We start from the raw sequence: 20,127 nt of genomic DNA on the forward strand, positions 1-20,127 counted from the left end.
GTAGAACATCTGCACAAGAAGAAGTAGAAAAGTTCTTAAAAATAGCAAAAGTTCTTCCATTATATTTGTGCTTGAAAATCATTCTTAAATTTCAAATTGAATCCTTTTTGTTTTCTATTCTTCAATATGTTGTTGATGTTCTACACCAATCAACAGATTGGACTCAAGCAAAAGCTGGTCGCTAATCATCTATCTATCAGTAATCACAAATTATGACTTCAACAATGATTCATCATTTATTCGAAATCCCTTTCAGTTAGTCACAAGTTTTTGCATTTGCTGCTGGCATAAATAATATTAATTTCATTTATTTATTTTATTGATTTCCAACGACGATATTCCCAAGATATCTATTCGAACCAAGAAGCGTTGTGTTTGCACTTTAGGCCTACACACACCACTTACAGTTGCTCTCTAATGGAAAAGTACACACAGAGCAATCGCGCAACCTGAACAAAGAACCAGAATTTTACGCGTAAAGCCCAAAAAAATAAGTAGTATACAAAATATACAGCAAAAAAAAAAAAAAAAAAAAAAAACGGCTCCAGTCGACGCGCCAAGAAATATTTTTGAAAAAAGCAGAGAGCAAAAAAATTTAACCGAAACGAAGCAAATAATTGTCTGAAATTGTTTTCGGGTTTTTTTTTGCAAACCAATCGAAAAAGATACAACCAAAAAAAGGAAAACAAAAATAAAAAGTGATCAAATTAAAGATACTCTGTAGTAAACAGTAACAATTAAAAAATTTGTAGTTGAATGCTAAAGCGTAAGCAATGAATTATGAGCAGTTTTATAAATTTGAATCTACAAAACATGATCTTAAAATGATCTTAAGATTGTGAAGTCCAGCAAAAATTTAAAATATTCACGGAAATTAGTGAGAAATTCTATAGAAACAAAGAAATTTGTAAAGAAAGTCATTAAAACGATTACAAGAAAAGCTTCAAAATATATTTAACAAAAAAAAAAAAAAAAAAAAAAAAACTAGAAACAATGAAATTTATAAAGAAAGTCTTCTAGAAAAAGATCCTTAGCTTAAAAATATATTATAAAAAAAATACCGTAAGACGATTGCAAGAAATCATTTTGTAGGAAAAGATTCTGAGCTTAAAAATATATTAAAAAAAAAATAATACTAATTGCAAACAATAAATTTAGGAATGTATATTAAAACATTCTTTTTTATGAGTTGTTCCCATTTTGTGCAGATGTCTTCAAATAATAATTGAGTAAACGTCTATAAAATGTGGCTTTAAGACATTGAGGCATTCCCATATTTGTTTTCTATATTGTATACTAATCGAGTACACACATTTTGAGCAATCGATTATTGCGGGGTATGAGAAGTTCGTTGACGGCAAGAAAGTTTGTTGTTGTTGGCTTGTGTCGCGTCTCGGGCTCGGGTGCTTTTTGGTCGTCGATCGGTTCGTCGGGTCAGCCAAAAAGCTGCCTCCAAATAAGTATGCGGTCGGTCGGTAGGCGCGCTTAGCCAACGCACCAGCCCCAGCCCCAGCACCTGTCTCCCTGCCTGCCTCCCTGTAACGTTGTATTGTCTCCCTTTTCGCGAAGTCAAGTGTTGTCTCCCTTGGCCGATCAATCGACTCGCCTACGTCTTTGGTCGCGCTCTTCAAATGGCCGAACGATCCGATTCGAGCCGAACGCATTGAAAACGTTACGCTCGCGCCACCTTCGCTTTGTTCGTGTTCCCGTTCCCGTTCCGATCGTTCGTCGTTGACTTCGTCGTCAATTGCCGACGTCACAGCGAGCGCTTCTCTGGCTATACATAGGGGCGCGCATTGCGGCAGGAGCTCAGTTCTTGCAGAGACTCTGTGCTGTCCAGACGTTCGTGTGACTACGACTAAAATAAAGCAAAGCGAAGCAGCAGCAGCAGCCTACCGAAATCACAACCAAAGACCGACCCCATCTCAATATTTTTGAGCATAAAATCTACTATATCAATATCGTATTTTTTTTTGTTGTATATTGCGTCTTTTATATGCTCCCTGATTCGCACCAAATTGAAAACATTTTTTGGTGAAAAGTGCAAAATAACAAATACAATATAAATATACAAATATATATTTTTTTTGTAAACTTATTGTTGTTGTTGTTGCAACGACATAAACAATTCGCGCCGTGTGTGTGTGTGTTTAGAGAAGCGCGCGTGTAACTCTGTGAGAGTGTGAGAGTGTGTGTGCCGGAAAAGTTCTCAACACTTTTCCTTTCACTTTGTCTTATTTTTTTTGTTTATTGTGATTTATTTACCTACGTCAAGATGACCACCAAAATGGCAATTAATGCTAAGGTAAGTGAAGCCAGCTAGCTTAATTACTTGCCATCCACTTTCTAAATTGAGAAAAAACCCAAAATTAGCGACTGTTATCAGTCAACAATGCAACAGTTGGTTCAACACAGAAAAGCCACCACTATTGATAATAATATAATGAATACGAAGGCAAACAACAATACTGTTGTAAAAATAAATATTGAAATGAATTTAAGCTACAACAAAAAAGTAGAGAAACAAAAGAAATCTGCTTGCGAATCATCGAGTTAGCAACAGGCGAAAAAAGGCAAAAAAGCCAAACAACAAGAAGCTTGGTTTATCAGTAAACAGTTTTATAATTCGCTAGCTTTTGTTTTGAAAAAAAATGCTGGAATTTCTGAATTAACGATTCTTGAAGAAAAATTCTGGAATTTCGGAATAAACTAAGTACATATAAAAATTGCCAGTTGTGGCATAAATAGTTGCCAAGATCGCGCAAGTGGGACGCTTTTGGTGATAGCAAACATAGAAAGTATTTTTTTTATAGAGTACCATTTTATAAATAGTTTTTTTTTGGTGTGTTCAGTCGGTGACATGTGCTCGTGTCGAGTTTATTTATAAATGTTTAGACAACAAGCAAGCAAGTTGTTTATTGCAGTCTGGACGCTTATCGTGAGGATTTGCTTAACGATAAGAGAATCGGGAATTGGGAACTCGTGCCTCTAGGCCTATTGATAGCTCCATCTATGTGTGTGTGTGCTTTAAAGTGACGTCGCAGACATACCGGCTCCGTCTCTGGGGTCACAAATCATGATGCCTAGAGTTTGTGCTTGAACTAGTTTTCGTATTCAATTCGTTATTCATTTTATTTATTTTTTTTTTTCTTCTTTCGAATATTCGTGGCTGATGCAATGTGTGTCTTGAGTTTCTCAGTTATTTCATTTTCAACTTGTTTTTTTTTTATTTAGTTTTGAATTTTGTTGGTTTCGGTTTTCCGGCATGAAGACACTGCGCACAATAATTTCATCATCATATTCAGAATGCCATAGACTTGATTGAAAATTCCGCTGATCAAGTGTTTTTGATAGACTCTTTGATTAGCGCATTTCGAATTAAATAATTGCCACCTAGTTCACAAGTCTATACTAAAAAATTGACCTCTTGCGTCTGAATGTAAATTAGTTTATGATGACGACGCTATTTTCAATCCGACGAGGGGAATAACTCAATTCCGTGTGCATGTAAACAGTCTACAAACGTCAACGTTGATGGCCCTTGAATACTCGACATAGAAATAGACATATTCCTAGAAGGTGTGAAAATAGTGAAGAAATCGCGAAACATTGTGTCGAACACAATGGGAACAACATGTTCAAGTGTTGATCTAGAATTCCCTTCATTGAGTAGTTGTATTTATAACAATTAAAACAGGAGTAATTCAATTTGCAGTTCATTCCTCAACTATTGCATTCATAACATTTCAATTTTTGCAGTTCAATTACTCATCTAATACTGTCTTATCACAGCTGATTACACCTCGAAAATATGTGTGAATTGATCCCACAAATTAGATGCTAATATGTGGAATTATTTACCTTTGTGGACTTTATGTAATTGGGCATTAACACCTGTCATTTGAACTGCATAAAGTCAGCTTGTGGCCTACATTAGCTTACATTTCTGCATTGAATAATGGGATAGGGGTAAGAAATCGAGGGGACTGAAGAATGGAAAGCGAAGAACTCGGAGGCGTCTGTTTAGCGCATAGACAACGCGTCAGGTGCGCGAGTTCTAAGCAGAGGTTGTTGAACGACGTTCACAAACGAAATCCGAATCGGAATTGGATCTATATACTATGCGTATATATAAATGTTGTAAACAGCGCACGCTGAAGTCTTCGATTTGTCGGTTTCGCCTTCGTCTTCGTCTTGTTTGCTAAATGCAAATGAGACTGAGACTTACAGTTCAGTTGGGAGTTCGCTTGTCTTTTTGGGGCCACAACGAATACTCGATTCACATGCAACACAAATTCTCTGATATATATTGGTTTTCTTTCGGCTCTAAGTCAATTTGCATACAAGTGGATGGGAATGTTAATTGGTTAGCTTAAAAGTGAACCGACGAAATACAAGAAGGAAAAAAATCAAAACAACAAGTGCCTATCAATTGAAATTGTTTGTGCCAGACTTGATTATGTGTATTTTTACAGATTTGTTGTTGTGTTTCTGGCTTAGAAACACGGCAGATAGATTAGAAAAGTTGTCTGGCTCCTCGACCTGTTCCGGCTGCTAGTTTTCAACGCAAATTAAAGCATACTTTTGTGCTGTATTCAGAATTAAGCATTAAAGTATGCAATAGTTTTTATACTAGGGTTTGTTTTCGTAGTACACAAAAGTATGTTGAGTTTTTCCTTAAATTTAAACGTACTCCGGTTTTCACAAGTTTTTTGTGATCGTTTTGCTATCGGAACGTATCATTCCTTACAGCTAAAATAGCTGACTTGTGTTTTATATTCTATGGCGAGCAATTCTAATCGAGTGTTTATTCTTCTTCCCTTGCAGGATATTTTCCGCAACCAGCATCGTTTGATACGCTTCATCGAGCAATCAATTCGTTTGTGCAGCAACCAATCCCTCAAGACTGCCCAGCAGCAACAGCAGAAGGCATCCACGCCCGACTTTGAGATTACCGCATCGGTCAACACACAATACACACACGCACCGGAGCCGATCAAGCATGACAAGGATCTGGGACACATGTTCAAGGCATCACAGATGGCCGTCCGCTTGGCCACACCGCAACAGCTGCAACCGAAACCCGACAACGATGAGGAACTTGGCTTTGGCAAACTGTTCACGGATCACATGCTCAAGATCTACTATCACAAGAGCTTGGGCGGATGGCAGAAACCAGAGATTACGCCCCTCGAGAACCTGGTCATGCATCCGGCTGCCAAAGTGCTTCACTATGCCGTCGAGGTGAGTGCGTCAGTGCGTCAGTAGAAGCCACACGTGTGTGTCTGCTCGCTGCCTATCATCAATGATCAATTGGATCATGCTCGTCATCATCATTCGCATCATTATTCGCTTCATTATCATCTGATCTGATTAGCGCTGTTCCTTATCGAGACTGTTGTTGCCTGTCGTTGCAGCTGTTTGAGGGCATGAAAGCTTATCGCGGTGTCGATGGCAAAATCCGCATCTTCCGACCGGACATGAACATGAATCGCATGAATCTGGCCGCCCAGCGTTCCGGTCTGCCCACCTTTGAGGGCAAGGAATTCGTACAATGTCTCTCCCGTCTGCTCTCCATCGACTCCGAGTGGGTGCCACACACAGAAGCCGCCAGCCTTTACATTCGTCCCACCTTGATTGGCATTGATGTGAGTAGAAGCAAAATCAACATAACTGGCAATTCCTTAACTAATCTGTTCTGTTCATTTTTTACAGCCCACGTTGGGTGTGGCCTCCTCAGACTCGGCGCTACTCTACTCCATACTCAGCCCAGTGGGCAGCTACTTTAAGACTGGCAGCAATGGCGCCGTCTCCCTGCTTGCCGATCCCTCCTACACTCGTGCCTGGCCCGGCGGCGTTGGCAATCGCAAAATGGGCTCCAACTATGCACCCACCATCAATGTACAAAAGGAGGCCGCTGCTCGTGGCCTGCAACAGGTGCTCTGGCTTTATGGCGAGGATCACCAGCTCACCGAAGTGGGCACCATGAACATATTCATGTTCTACGTTAACGATCAAGGAGGTAAGTTGTTGCTTAACTCCTTACTTTTCAACATTTTTACTCACATCTGTTTAATGTACAGAACAAGAACTGATTACACCACCGCTAAATGGTCTCATTCTGCCGGGCATCACTCGCGACTCCATTCTGGCCATGACTCGCCAGTGGGGCAAATTCAAGGTGCGCGAAGCCACCTTCACCATGCCCATGGTCTCTGAGCTGCTCAACCAAGGACGCGTAAGTTGTTGAAGCACTTGATTATCATACGGAAAACTAATTTCCGACTACATTTCTTGCAGTTATTGGAGCTGTTCGGCACTGGCACCGCCTGTGTGGTTAGTCCCATCAATCGCATCAACTATTTGGGCCAGGATCTGTATATTCCCACCATGGAGCAGGAGAAGCCCGTTCATGAGCTGATTCGCGAAACGTTGACCGACATTCAGTACGGCAAAGTGGATCATCCCTGGTCGGTGGTCATTGACTAAGCATCCAACTTGTGCCGCACTTGTGTATTAGTAGGTTATAGTTTTTAGAGAAGAGGAAAGGAGTGTAAGAAGTGGAAGAATTGAGAGGAGAGTTTCTGGGTTGAAAAATGTGCTCGAATTTTTTGTTTGTTGCATTTAAATGAATGTTTGCACAACATTCGAACTATACGCAAAACACACATATACTAAAAGCTATATATATATTTATGTATAGAGCTGCTTACCTAATTAGCTATAAGTTAAGGGCCGGGCTTTGCACCCATGCTATATAGTTACTATATACATTTACCTATCTATATACGATATACGATATATCATATATCAATCTAATTTCTATTTATTTATATTCGATGTTTTTTTTTTTTTGATTATCACCTTTTTTTTATTGTTTCGTTTCGTTTTTGATTTATGAGAAATTTACTTAATTCAATTCAAATCAGATCAGAGACGTGGATTTCATAAAATTTATGAATAACTTTTGCACGCTTTTACTTCCAATTAGCAAAACGACAAATATTGAAACAACAACAAAATCTATCAAACAAAATTCTTTAAAGAAAACCTAAAAATAATTTAATTGCTAACCAAAGTCTTAAGTTCAGGAACTGCCCAAGCAAGAGCAGATCTAAAAATCAAAAACAACAAAAAAAAATTTAAAAAACATTGAAAAATATTACAAAAAAAAAAACGCACACACAAAACAAAAATAATTTTGGAAACGTACCGGAGGCAAATGCATTTATTAGTCAGTAAGTTGCCAGAGTCGAGTCCAAGTTAACAAAAATTTGCTAAGACACATTTCTGGAATATTTGTTTTTTCATGAATGTTTGTTGGAGGTAAAAGTAGCCAGGAGAGCTGCAGAGCAAGCTGTGACTAAACTATTGTGTATGTATGTACATAGATGTTAGACAAATTATGAATTATGTATGTATACGATCATTAAATTTAATTATATTATTGAAGTGAATTGAAGAAATAAAAAAACAAAAAAACAAACACAAAACACGCCCAAAGCGACAAAAACAAAAGCAGTTATGTTCTTAATGTTTGCAAATTTTATAATACATAATAGATTGTTACATCTTTAGAAGGCACAGATGTTCAATTCAAACAGCTTTCGTCAGAGGTCACTCAAAAAAAATGGAATGCAGTTTAAATTTCCATGCCTGAAATACATTGGAATATTATGAGAGAAAAAATAAACTGCAAAAAATGTCAGCCCAAAAGTATGCCACGAAATGTTAAGCACAAACAGTGCTTCTAAAACTGTTCACGATGCCAAACAGCTTCTGTCAGCAAGCAGCAAAGTTGATCGCATCCTGAAAGTATGCCACAAAATATGAACCAGTCGCTCTAAAACTGTAGCACTTAATGCAGCCACTTGCTGCTGGTTTCTGTTCGCCTGGTATTTCACCTGGAAATTTGGCTGTTTGACAGCTCGCGCTGACGTGTGGCGTGTATGATGATTATGATTTACAACCTAATTACGATGTATGGACACATGTGTTACTACATATATATTTACATGTGGATACATACATATTTATGATGTGTGTGTGTGTATGTATGTATGCGTTAGTTGGTCCGCATTTGTTGAGCTAGGGACAAATTAAAGAGCCAAGCACTAGGCGAACATAAATCAGCAGCAAGCGAGAAATGTGTTTGAGCCGCATCAAAAATGGATTGAGTGGAATATCTTCGAGTGCGAGCTTAAGCTTTGAGTTCCTTTGGCCTCCCTAAAGTATGCAACAGTTTTTGGGTTTTGAGTGGGTTTCCATGTATATTGTGCAGCCTAAAAGTATGCCGCAGTTTATGAATTTGTGATGCCTTTTAATAGAAATTGAGCTAACTAAAAGTATGCCACAGCTTTTACAATAAATGAAACGAGGCAAATGCGTAAACAAATATATTTTTGTCGAGTCTGAACAGCATCTCTGTGCACGAAATTAGATGGATCAACAAATGGTAAATTAAAATGTTCGCTTAAGTCGTGTGAGTGTTGTGCTTGTCATCGTCATGCAAGCTGCAAGCGGGCAAACCAAATGTCTGACGCTCCGCATGCGACAACTTGCAGGGACGCACCTCTTCGATGATGTCCCTGGCCTGGGCGTGCAGCACACGCATTCGCTCCTCATCGACACGTCGCTCCATCTCCAGCTCCATGTCCTGCAGCGCCTTCATGATCATGCGCTCCTCCTCAACAGCGGCGGCACGCAGTCGCATATTGGACACCATGTCGCTGGCAATGGCGTCGTAGCTGGCCTTATTTATGGCACGACTGGCAGCCTCTCGATCGGCAGCCTGTTGATACTGTCGCTCCATGAAACTGGTCGCATCGCGTGTGATTTGGCCGAGTTTGGCATCCTTTTCGGCATAGAAACGATGCTCCTTGCACTGATTGATCAGATCGATGGCAACTTGTTGCTTCCGTTCGTGACGCTTCTGCACCTCCTGATGGGCACGCTTCTTCTCGCGTGCCTTTCGCTCACACACAAGTATGTCGGCAATCATATTCTCATGGGCAACCTGTTGGTTGTGCTTCTCATACAGCTGCTGTCCCAGATCGTCGCTAATCAGGCGACGCCGCTCAATGCTATCGGCACGTCGCTGCATCTCTTGATGCAAAAAGCTGGCAGTCACCGGTCCCATGGCCTCCAGCACAATGACATCCAGTTTGTGGGCTTCTGCGGGTTTCCTGTCGCGTAAATTGCGATTCAACGTCGAGTACTCATCGAGCATGCGCTTCAATTCAATGCGCTTTGCGTGACGCCATTCAAGTTCCTGCCGCAAATCGGCGGCATATGCCAACTCATCATTCTGACGCTTCTGTCTGCCCTCCTCACGTTCCGTAAACTGTTTCTCCTCCCGTTCTGATCGTATTTTGCGTATCTGTTGCACCAGCTGTTGACTGTAATCACGTGCCTTTCGCTGCACAGCTTGCTGCTCGGCCAGCTTCTCCTTGTGGACCTTCTCCTGTGCCGCTTGCGCTTCTTTGCGCTCCCGCTCCCGCTCGTTGCCCATTGTCTTGACGTTCTCGTTGCGTCGCTTCACCACACTCAACGTTGTCTTCGCCCGATCGATCTCCGTCTGCAGGTCACGCAATCTCTGCGAATTCACGTTCAACTGCTGGCGTCGCATCGCCTCGGCGAACTCACGACGATTCTGCTCGGCCATCGTTTGGGCAATCATGGCCGATTGACGCTCTCGCTCCTGTATCGGATGATAGTTACGATTGCGATCATCGGCTATTTGCTGCACCTGATATTTCACCTCCCGATAAAGGCGATTCGTCGAAGGCGATGTCGCCAGCACCAAAGGCGAGGCATCAAGCGCCTCCATATCACGTTTTCGTTTTGTTTCCGGCAAGCGCTTCATGCGTCCCAACATATCATCCAGCGGCTCCTGCGGCACGGTGGCAAACAGCGAGACGCGTGGATCATCCCAGGCACCGTATTGAATGCGCGCTGGTTCCACATGTTGACGACGTCCTCGACCAGACATTGTGTGTGTGTGTGTGTGTAAAGTGTGTTGTCTAGAATTGAATAAAAATGTTAATCGGGAACTCTCGAATGAATAAAAATGTTAATCCAGAACTTTCGAATGCAATGCAAACCCGTTGTTTAAGTCGCGTTGCGAAAATCGTTTTTACGGTTTATGTTTTGTGTGTGTTTTTATGTTATGTATTAATTCCTTCTCGAATCATCTGAACTAATTTCCAAGTTGTGTGTGTTTGACTGAAACTGAACGAAAAGTGCCGATAAATTAAGCATCTCTCTCGTTTGTCTCGAATCCATTTGACGCCTGCTGCCAGGGTAAATTGATAGCTAAAATAAATGGAATAATTAGTTTTAAAAACTGAAACTGTGTCTCTCCTTCGTCTTGAATCCATTTGACATTTGCTGCTTGGGTAAAATTAATCCTATAATCCTATTTATACTTATAGTACAACTCAGGTGCGTTTCGACATGCGTATACGTAATATTTAGGTACAAAAACTTAAACAGTCTCTCTCTTAAGCGACTCCAATCCAGAGTAAATTGATAGCTAAACTAAAAGGAAAAAATCAGTTACAATAACTGAAACAGTCTCTCTTATTTATCTCGAATCTCTTTGGCATTTGCTGCTTGGATAAATTAATTCCTAAAATAAATGAAAAGAAGTTAGAAAATCATTTTGAAACTTAAACAATTTATACTTACAACTTAGCTGCGTCTCGACATGCGTATACGTAATATTTAGTGCAAACATTTTTGTTGATTTTCTGGATGTTTATTTTAATTTTCATAATTATTGTTATTATACCATTTGTTTTATTACTCTTAACAATTATTGCAATTTCATTGTTTGTTACATTTTCAATGCATTTTGCGTTGCCTTTTTTTCCACTTTCCATTTTCCATTTTCTGTTTTCCATTTGGTTTAAAATGAGCAAAATTAACAAAGTTAATAAAAACGTTTTTACTAATTTTTCGTTTTGCTTTGTTTATAATCGTTTTAAAATGTTGAAACTGTTTGCTGTTGTTGTTGTTTTTGTTGTTTGTGGTCATTATTGTTGTGTGTGTGTGTGTTAATTTCAATTCGAAAGAGTACAAAAATCGAGTGTATTTCGAAAAAAAGAATTTAAACTTGGTAATTAGATTGATTTCTTGAATATATCATTTTGCTTTCACTTTTGTTCTTGTTGTTTGCAATTTGAGAATATGATTTTTTTTGTATATTTGATCTTTGAAATGTGCGGCTTATTAATTTCTTTTCTGCATTTAGTTAAGTTATTTCGTTTTTTGTTTTTTTCGTGAGCATTTTTGCTATATTGTTGTGGCTTGTTATTGTTTGTTTTCTTGATAAACTTGTTGTTAAAAATTCTTTTGTACATTTTTTTGTTTTGTGTTTTTTTTTGCTTCAATTCAATTCAACAATTATTTTTTTTTGTTGGGGATTTTTTGTTTTGTTTTATCGTTTAACAATAAACTTAATATGTTTATAAACTTTAATACCAATTAAAAACGTCTTACAAATTAATAAACACATATTATATAAAATTGCATTTGTCCAAAAGTTTGTTTGTTTTGCATTTTCATTTCTTGTTATTGATTTGATTAGATAGAGATAGCGAGAGTGAAGGTGTATGTGTTAGAGAAAGAGAGAGGGATAGAGAGAGAGAGCGAAAGTGTTTTTCATGTTCTCAACAAATTTTGTATAATTTTCTATTATCATTCATGCATTAATAATTATTTGATTTTGTTGTTACAATTGTGTTTTGTTTTTTTTTTTTGTTTGTTTTTGGTTTTTTTAATGCCATTTTGCGGCTGAGCTTTAACAACAGTCGTCGATTTTCGATCGTATTCGTTAATTATGTGTGTGTGTGTGTGTGTGTGTGTTTGTGGTTGCATTTGGGATTTGTTTCTCATAGATTATATAAACAAATTTAACATTATGCTCATTAGTTGGATTTGATTAAATATCATTGTATTATTGATTGCAATTAACATTTATGTTCTTGTATTTTACTCTCTATAAATATCATTTGTTTAGTGAATTTACTTTGCCCATCTCTTTCGTTTCCTTTTCCTATATATATACTATATATATTTAATTGTTTTGTCATTTATTGTTTGCTAAATAAATCAATTGCATGCCATTTTCATTTTCATATTCGATTTTCGTACTTCATTTGCATTTTCTTTTACTTTTTCGTTTAACTATAAATTTGGTTGATGTAAAATTTGTGTCTTGTTCTTTCTATAAATTTGGTTGTTAATCTCTAAAAAATACACAGTTTATATATATGTAATGTGTATATTTTTGTTTTGCCACTCTATATCATAATGTAGTTAAAAACTGAAAATGCCTGCATTTCATAATTTTTGCATAATAAGATTTAAAATCGAAAGCAAACTGATTTTTTTATCTCTCTCTTTGGCTTTCTACGACTTAATCGTTAACTAAAATATATATTACTATCATAATAATAATCATATTGATAATCATTTCTAATTAATTAATGATCTATATAAAACTGCAACGATTAAAAGCAGAGTTAGCGCAACGGCAAGCCGCAGCATAAATACATCTAAATATGTTAGATACAAATATTGACTCGATTGGGTTAACTTAAAGACAGACCAGGACATAACAGAAAACATTAAACTAATTAAAACTACGTCAATAAATAAGATTTGAAATGCAGTTGATTCATTTGTTTAAGGCTATCCGAAAAGTTATTTAACTGCTGCTGCTGCTGCTGCTTCTGTTGATTTCTCAGTTTTGTAAACTATACAATTTAAAATTGAAATTGTTTTTTGGTTGGCTCGCTTTGGTAGCCTCACTAGCAACGCTTTAGATTGGTATTTATTTTGGTTTTAGTTCGTTTTAGGAGTTGTGTTTTTTTTTCTGTTTGCAATTCTGGCTGTGTGTTTCACTTTCCACTTTCCATCACTTTCTTATGCCTTAAACAATTGGGGAAATTCGTTGGCGATTTCGCGCACTAACTGCTGATCGGATGCACTGCATTCGGTCTCCTCGCAAAAGATGCGCGTAAAGATCTTCATGAGATCGTGCTTGCGATGCTGATGCTCCTGATAGTTTGTGTTGCGCAAAATGCGACGACACAGCTCCAAATAGCACGGACGTAACTAACACATAAATTGTTAGTAAAAAGTAATATATAATATATATTATACATTATTACTTACCACATTGCCCGCATCCAGATCGGAGAGTTGACGCACCACAATATCGATGAGCACCTTGATATCGTTTGTATAAAACATGCCAGCCGTATCCGGATGACTGAAGATGTCAATAAACATGCGCAGCACCGTGTTCATGTGCTCATTGTGATGCTTCAGCAGTCGCGTTGGATCATCTAAGTCAAATTCAAATCATTCACTTTTAGTAAAAGTAATCACAAAATAAAGTACAAATTGTTTGGCTTTACCTTCTCGATTGAGCAGCAACAACAACTTCTCTGTGAACACTTTGGCTGTGGGCAGATTCTGCATGGCTTCGATGATCACATTCACTGCATGCTCGCTAAACTGTTGATTGAATGCCAGTATCAGAGCGATCACCATATCCACCAGCACCTCCGGGTTGTTGCCCTCGACAATTTCCAGCAAAAAGCTGGCAAAGTGCACGCCCAAATAATCTGCAAAAGTTAAGTACAAATTATTAGATATATAATCTATCTATCTAATCTATAATCTATCTGCAAAATACGAGGAACACTTTATGATTATATATGAGAAATTCTCTGACGAAAATATCGTATGCGACAATATTTAACGTGGAAAAACATGTTTTTATGTTGAGTAAAAATAAATCTTATAGCTCTTGATTAGCACTTTTATTAGAGCCAATAATTATTTTGGAATCATTTTTCTGTTTTAGGATAATTGCAAAAATTATCGAAATGAACGCAAATTTAATAAATTATGTATTTTATAGTAAAACAAAAAAAGTTCCTAAAATCAATCTTAGTGTTAATCCAGAGGTATAAGAATAACCTTTACTTATTTTTAAATTTGTTTCAGTTTATGTTTTCTCACTGTAAGTATCACGCGACAAATTTTGTCTGTGAATATAATAAGCCATATACAAATTTGTAACTTTCAAGTTAAACAACCAAAATCAGTGTTATGTATTACGTTAACAACTTGAGAATCGCAGAGAAGGGAAGTTCAGAATTTACTGACAAACAAAAGCTAAGAGCTAGAACACAACTTTTAATGCTTGCCAAACTTGCAATAAGTGTTGACTTTTATCTCTGTCTTTGGCTTTCTACGACTTAATCGTTAACTAAAATATATATTACTATCATAATAATAATCATATTGAAGCTAAGAGCTACAACACTACTTTTAATGCTTGCCCAAACTTGCAATAAGTGTTTTAATATCGTTAAAGTACGATATTTGTAAGTCGATTAAAGCAAATTATGATAGTTTAGTTAGTCAATGCATAAGAAGTTTGCCAAGACAAAGGAATTAGTTGATTGTATTCCAAATTAAATGAAATGTCACAAAGTATTTCCCTAAATAACCTAGTAATTCCAATTTAAAACTGCTTTAAAATGTAATTTGCTCACCTTGATGATTCACAGGCATCAGCTGGCCCAGCGAGAATATTATGGTTAGCATCTTGACCAGCTGCTTAAACCGATCCAGATTGGCAAAGTGTGCCTTCATGTCTTCGACCTTAAGAAAATTCAATTTTGACCACAAATTAGATCACTTTGCAAAGCAAATAGATATATGAATAAAAAGTGCAACTTACAATCTCGAGTGGCAGCACTGAAGTTAGCAGAATGTCGACAATAATGTGATCAAGATGACAGGCAGCTGTGAAGGTCTGAAGCAGGAGGCGTTTGATGGACCAGCGTGTCTCCATCTGATAGTACTGCACCAGATTGATGAACATCTGATACTGATCACACGACATCTCATAGCAACTGATGTTCTCATCCGCATTGTTCTGTCCAGCACAAGAAGGCAGAGAAGAAAGCGAAAAAACAAAGTAAAAGGTAAATAAGCTTAATTCGATTAACGACCAAAATAGTGTTTATAAAATTAGGTGAAGCAACAGCATATTGTGCATCTTGTGTTTCAGTAAAGTGAGTAAACAATGCCACTAAATGCGTTACGTTCTTGTGTGACCCTTAAGTGGGTAAATTTGGACACTTGGTGTGTTTTTTAGAAGTGGCCGTTAAGCGCAAGTTTTGTGATGTGCAATTCTTTTTATATTGTGACAGTTAAGTGAGTAAGCCTTGTCACTAAGTGCATTTTAGGAGTGGCCGCTAAGTGCGAAATAACTAATATGTAATTCTAACTCTATTGTCTTACCCTTAAGTAAACTTTGCCACTAAGTGCATTTCAGATGTGGTTGCTAAGTGTAAAATTTAGGATGTGCAGTTCTAACGCTTTTAAGTGACAGTTAAGTGAGTAAACTTTGTCACTAAGTTCATTTTAGGAGCGGCCGCTAAGTGGGAAATTACTAATGTGCAATTCTAACTCTCTTGTCTGACCCTTAAGTAAATAAACTTTGCCACTAAGTGCATTTCAAATATGGCCGCTAAGTGCAAAAGTTATGATGTAGCTTCACTCACCAGTATTTCGACAAGTTCCTCAAGAAACTGTATAATATCCTCCTCGTCTTCGTAGAGCATCCAAGTACGCTGCTCCGTATCGTTCTTGCAATCGGCCAACTGGTTAAACAAATACTGCAAACGCTTCGCATCGTGTGTGATGCCCAGCAGCTCCTTGGGCGTCGGCACTTTGCCGGTAACATGGACAGCAACTGCCTCCAGATACGGATTGATGGCGCCATTGTACAACTGCTCCAGGCTGGTCAACACAACACGCAATGCCTCGCACGACAAATCGAAACTGAGATTCGTATTCCGACGCAGCGCATCGACAATTTGATAGACATCCGATGACTCCACCTTTAGCTGTCCTCGGCCATTGCTCGATGATGAGGCTGCCGCTGTTCCCGCTGCTGCAGCAGCTGCGAGACGATGCGATGGCGATGGACTCTCAATGCTGTCGTCCAGCGCTTGACTGTTGTCGGCACTATTGATGGCCGGATTTGTGCAACCATTGCAGCCATCATCATCGACATCATCATCCTCATCGCTCGCCTCATCCGATTTATCCTCCGCTCCCTGGCTGAGACTCAGACTCTGTGGCTCAGCATGCGTTGGTTTTCGAGTCGATGACGACGCCGTCGCCGCTGCTGCTGCTGCCGACGATGAAGCAGCCGACGATGAGTTGGCCGCTGCTGCTGAATTGCCGTTGGCTGGCGTTGCCGAATTTGACGCAGTCGCAACACCGTTGGCCGCACTCAGTTGACTGGTCTCCTTGTATGTGGTGACCACATCTTCACTGGTCGTCGTTGTCGTTGTGGTTGTCTCCGATGGCTCCGATGTGATGCTATTATCCTGTGCCATCTCTGAGGCTGTGACTTTCTGTGCTGCTGCCGCTGCCGCCGCCGCTGCAGCTGCTGCTGCGGTTGCCGCTGCTGCTGCTGTTGATGTGCTGGCCACCTGAGGAGGAGCTGGCAGCGGCTGTTGCTGCTGCAGCTGTTGCTGTTGCTGCGGTGTCTGTATGGTGCAACTGCTGCTCTGCAGCTGCATGCTGCCCATGCTGGGCGATTCGGGCATGGCATGTGGCACACTAACGCCCACCGCTGGACTCGACATGCTCTTCTTGCTCATGTCCAGACGCTTTGTGGCAGGCGGACTGTTCTGTTGCGATTGCAACGCATGTTGCTGCTGCTGTTGGTGCTGCAACTGTTGCTGGTGCGAAGAGTGTGGATGCGAGTGTGAATGGCGATGCGAATGACTGTGACTACCACTCAGCTGCTTGTCGCTGTAGCTGTGCGAATAGGACAACGATGAGTCTCCGTCACGTTCCGAACTCTCCTGTAAAAAGGGATATAAATTGAATGCACTTAAACTGATTAAAAATTTTTGTATGCATACGGCATAGAGACGTTCCATGGTGTGCTTCTTTTCGCGCAGACGGTCGAGCAGTTCGTCCTTGGACATAATGCCATTGATCTCCGGATCCGTGCACTTTTCCAGCGATTCAATCGATGAGTTCAGAAAACTGATGAGAAAATCATGCTCCACCTGCACAAATCGATTAGTTGCAAACTCATTTTCAAACTCATTTTTTGTTTGTTGCCTTTTAAGCACTCACCTTAATCTTCATTACGTAATTGGATGGCACAAAGCCAATGTTGCCCTTCATGCTAACCACTTGCCACCAATTACGTTGGCGTGCCGATGTCTGATATAGTATAAAATATTCGCCCTCATCGAAACTGATCGTTTTGGGATAGACCGCTTGGAAATCGTATAGTGCCTTGAGCATCTCGATGCCGTTGCCCGATGAGGTATCGATACCACCTGCACCTCCACCTCCACCTCCACTTCCACTTCCACCAACGCCAGCTCCAAGCTCACTTGACGTCGACGCCGCTGCTGCTGCAGTCGATGATGCTGTTGTCCCTACTGCTGTTGCTGTTGTTGTTGCTGTAGGCGATGCTGGCGCTGCTGCTGCTGTAACGTAAGCACAAATAAGTGTGACCCTTTGCTTGATTAAATCTCTCTTTTAAAGCTTGTAATTATAGTGTTGTAAAAGGGGCGTGAACAGCACACACACACATCAGCACAATTGCACACACACACACTCACACACACACGCGGGGCAAACAAATGCCGCAGCGAAGCGAATTCTTCTTTTCTTTAGTGTTTTTTTTTTTGTTTCTTTCTTTCTTTTATTATTTTGTGCCCTGTGCTTAAGGCCCTTCCTGGCAGCCAGGCGCTAAAAAGTTCACTGCCGAGGGCCCCAAAACTGCTGACTGTTGGCATGCCTGGTCACACACACACACACGCACACTGAGAAAGTGAGAGAGCGAGGCGAGTGAGTGTGAGAGCGCATATAGAAGAAAGGAATGACGCCTGCAGCAAAGGCAAAAATTACAATAGAGCGCGCACAGGAAAAATGCAATTTTCATATTTCTCTTCTATTTTTTTTTGTCTTACAGTATTTGCATACATTGTTTTTGCTTTTCACACACACACACACACACACACACACACACTTACAGAGGCTCTGCTAAAAGCTTCTGTCGCTTTGTCGCTGAAAATAACAAAAGAAAGGCAACGCGACAACGACAACGGCAACGACAATGTTTCAAAACAGGACGTCGTATCACTTGTGCGCGCTCTCACGCGCCCCATTCACTCACTCTCTCTCTTTTTCGTTCTGTCTTCCTCGTTCACTCACTCTCTTCCTAATTTGCTCTCTTCGTTGTTTTTTTTTTGTATCTAACTAATTCAACCGTCAATTGCTGCTACTGCGGCGACCATTGTCACCTGCACTCACCCACACACGTACACACGTACACACTTAGACAAGTGCAGTGTGCATGAGTGTGTGCAAATTTGTCGAAAAAGTTAAACAACCCACTTACCCATATTTTTTTGTAGCACACACTGTTTTTGTCTTTCCACTTGTTTATGTCTCTGTCTGTGAGCAAAGCGCGCTTGGCTGTGTGTATGCGTGTGTGTGTGTGTGTGTGTGCAGTCCGACTTTCGTATTGTGCTTTTTACGCCTGTTCCAGTTTTGTCGTTTTGCCGTTAACCAAGGACGTTTACGTTACGTTTATTCCGACTGTTTTTGTCTCTTGTCTTTACGCCACTTGGCAACACTGTCTGCTGCTTCTGCTTCTATTGTTGTTGTTGTTGTTGTTGCTGCTGATGGGCGTTGTTTATTGTTGTCGAAGATGATGATGTTGTTGTTGTTGTTATTGTGTTTGCGGTTGCTCGCCTTGCCAGGAATTGTCGTGCAACGACTTTTGTATGCGACAGCGAAACTTCTTTATTGCTATCGCTTTGGGCGTGTTTCGCTATTTCTCATAAATATCCGCATACATAAATACGTATGTATGTATCTATATACACATACATACATATGGTATGTATGTATGTTTGATGCAGTTGTCGTTTATTTATCACTTGTTGTTGCCTGCCCTGAAGCGCCTGCAAGAAGAACGAACAAGCACAAATTTAATACACACACACACACGCACTCACTCACTCACACCCACTTTGTCACACCCAACTTTGATTTAATGGAATTGCAATATTTGACGTTTTTCATTTCGCAGTTCCGTGTATCTCTAATGATGCTCTCATTTTATGCTTTACATTACTCGCACACACACACACACACAAACACGTCTCATATACAATCGTGATGCTAAAACACGGAAGCGTTAATGCAAAGGACTCAACACAGAGCATCGCTTGTATGTATGTCTGTATGTTTGTAGGTGTGTGTACATCTACTCCACCCAAGCGCACTCACACACGTGCACACACATACACGTCGGCGCACTTGACGGTGTAACGGTATTTTTCGTGTTTGTTTTGCTCGAAAAGCGGTATGTGAAGCACAACACAAATTACAAACATACATACACACACACAAACATCGATATGTATGCGTGTGTGTGTGAATGCAATGAGTTAAACTAAATGCGATTCTTAAATGCCAAAATGTGACTTTTAATATGATAAATGCACTTGCCGCAAACACGTGCACATACAATATAAAGATAGCTCTTCCTTATTATTTAATCAATTGTTTTGACTGAATTAAATTGCATACTTAAACTCATTGCACGCCGCACTCTGTCGAACATCCATCACTCACTTAGCCAAATGTCAAATATTGTATGCACCGTTTAGCCATTGAATATAACCAAAAAATAAAAAAGAAAACACTTGATGAACACAATTTATCGTCCGAAAATAAAAAAAGAATATATGTATGTATTTTAATATTGAATCTTAATGAGGCTCAATATGTAAACAAAAAGAGACTACAGCGTCGCAACTTTGCAGAAAGTTTCAACAAACTTTAAAAAGCTTGCGATGTGAGCTTTTTATTAACAGCTGTGATTGGGGTGTGGGATATACCAAAAACACAAGCGATTATTGCCGCTGGTTACACTTCATATGGTATATTGGTATATTTTGGCTATGACAAGGCGCGTAATTTAAAAGTGGACAGCGATTGCTTTTATGACGATCGTTATTTCAAATGTGTGTACAATAAAAATGCATT

At 39.5% G+C, this 20,127-nt stretch overlaps 3 protein-coding genes across 8 annotated transcripts; 1 reads left to right on the top strand and 2 right to left on the bottom strand.

The window, feature by feature from the left end:
• The first annotated feature begins 1,820 nt into the window (after window positions 1-1,820).
• LOC117577723 (branched-chain-amino-acid aminotransferase, cytosolic) lies at window positions 1,821-7,273 on the top strand. The gene is made up of 6 exons (XM_034262630.2): window positions 1,821-2,305; window positions 4,828-5,244; window positions 5,418-5,648; window positions 5,716-6,022; window positions 6,084-6,238; window positions 6,301-7,273. The coding sequence occupies exons 1-6, from the start codon at window positions 2,276-2,278 to the stop codon at window positions 6,487-6,489; spliced, it is 1,329 nt and encodes a 442-aa protein (XP_034118521.1). The 5' UTR covers window positions 1,821-2,275; the 3' UTR covers window positions 6,490-7,273.
• Window positions 7,274-8,383: 1,110 nt separating this feature from the next.
• Window positions 8,384-10,119, bottom strand: LOC117577712 (trichohyalin). The gene is made up of 2 exons (XM_034262619.2): window positions 10,104-10,119; window positions 8,384-10,022 (listed from the first exon to the last, which is right to left on the bottom strand). Exon 2 carries the CDS (start codon window positions 9,989-9,991, stop codon window positions 8,474-8,476), a length of 1,518 nt encoding a protein of 505 aa, XP_034118510.1. The 5' UTR covers window positions 9,992-10,022; window positions 10,104-10,119; the 3' UTR covers window positions 8,384-8,473.
• On the bottom strand, window positions 10,013-19,743 carry LOC117577643 (NCK-interacting protein with SH3 domain). 6 transcript variants are annotated; one of them, XM_034262517.2, is made up of 10 exons: window positions 19,669-19,743; window positions 18,470-19,037; window positions 17,191-17,552; window positions 16,971-17,120; window positions 15,594-16,910; window positions 14,765-14,962; window positions 14,577-14,685; window positions 13,428-13,637; window positions 13,183-13,355; window positions 10,794-13,122 (listed from the first exon to the last, which is right to left on the bottom strand). In XM_034262517.2, exons 2-10 carry the CDS (start codon window positions 18,471-18,473, stop codon window positions 12,931-12,933), a joined length of 2,715 nt encoding a protein of 904 aa, XP_034118408.1. In that variant the 5' UTR covers window positions 18,474-19,037; window positions 19,669-19,743; the 3' UTR covers window positions 10,794-12,930. The 6 variants fall into 6 exon arrangements, with proteins under 6 accessions (XP_051863330.1, XP_034118408.1, XP_034118434.1 ...); XM_034262543.2 differs by lacking the exon at window positions 19,669-19,743 and having other exon boundaries at window positions 17,191-17,549; window positions 18,470-19,000; XM_052007375.1 differs by lacking the exons at window positions 18,470-19,037; window positions 19,669-19,743 and adding an exon at window positions 17,692-17,889 and having other exon boundaries at window positions 17,191-17,549.
• Window positions 19,744-20,127: the final 384 nt, after the last annotated feature.

Source organism: Drosophila albomicans, chromosome X (genome assembly GCF_009650485.2).
Source record: "Drosophila albomicans strain 15112-1751.03 chromosome X, ASM965048v2, whole genome shotgun sequence".
NCBI lineage: Eukaryota > Metazoa > Arthropoda > Insecta > Diptera > Drosophilidae > Drosophila > Drosophila albomicans.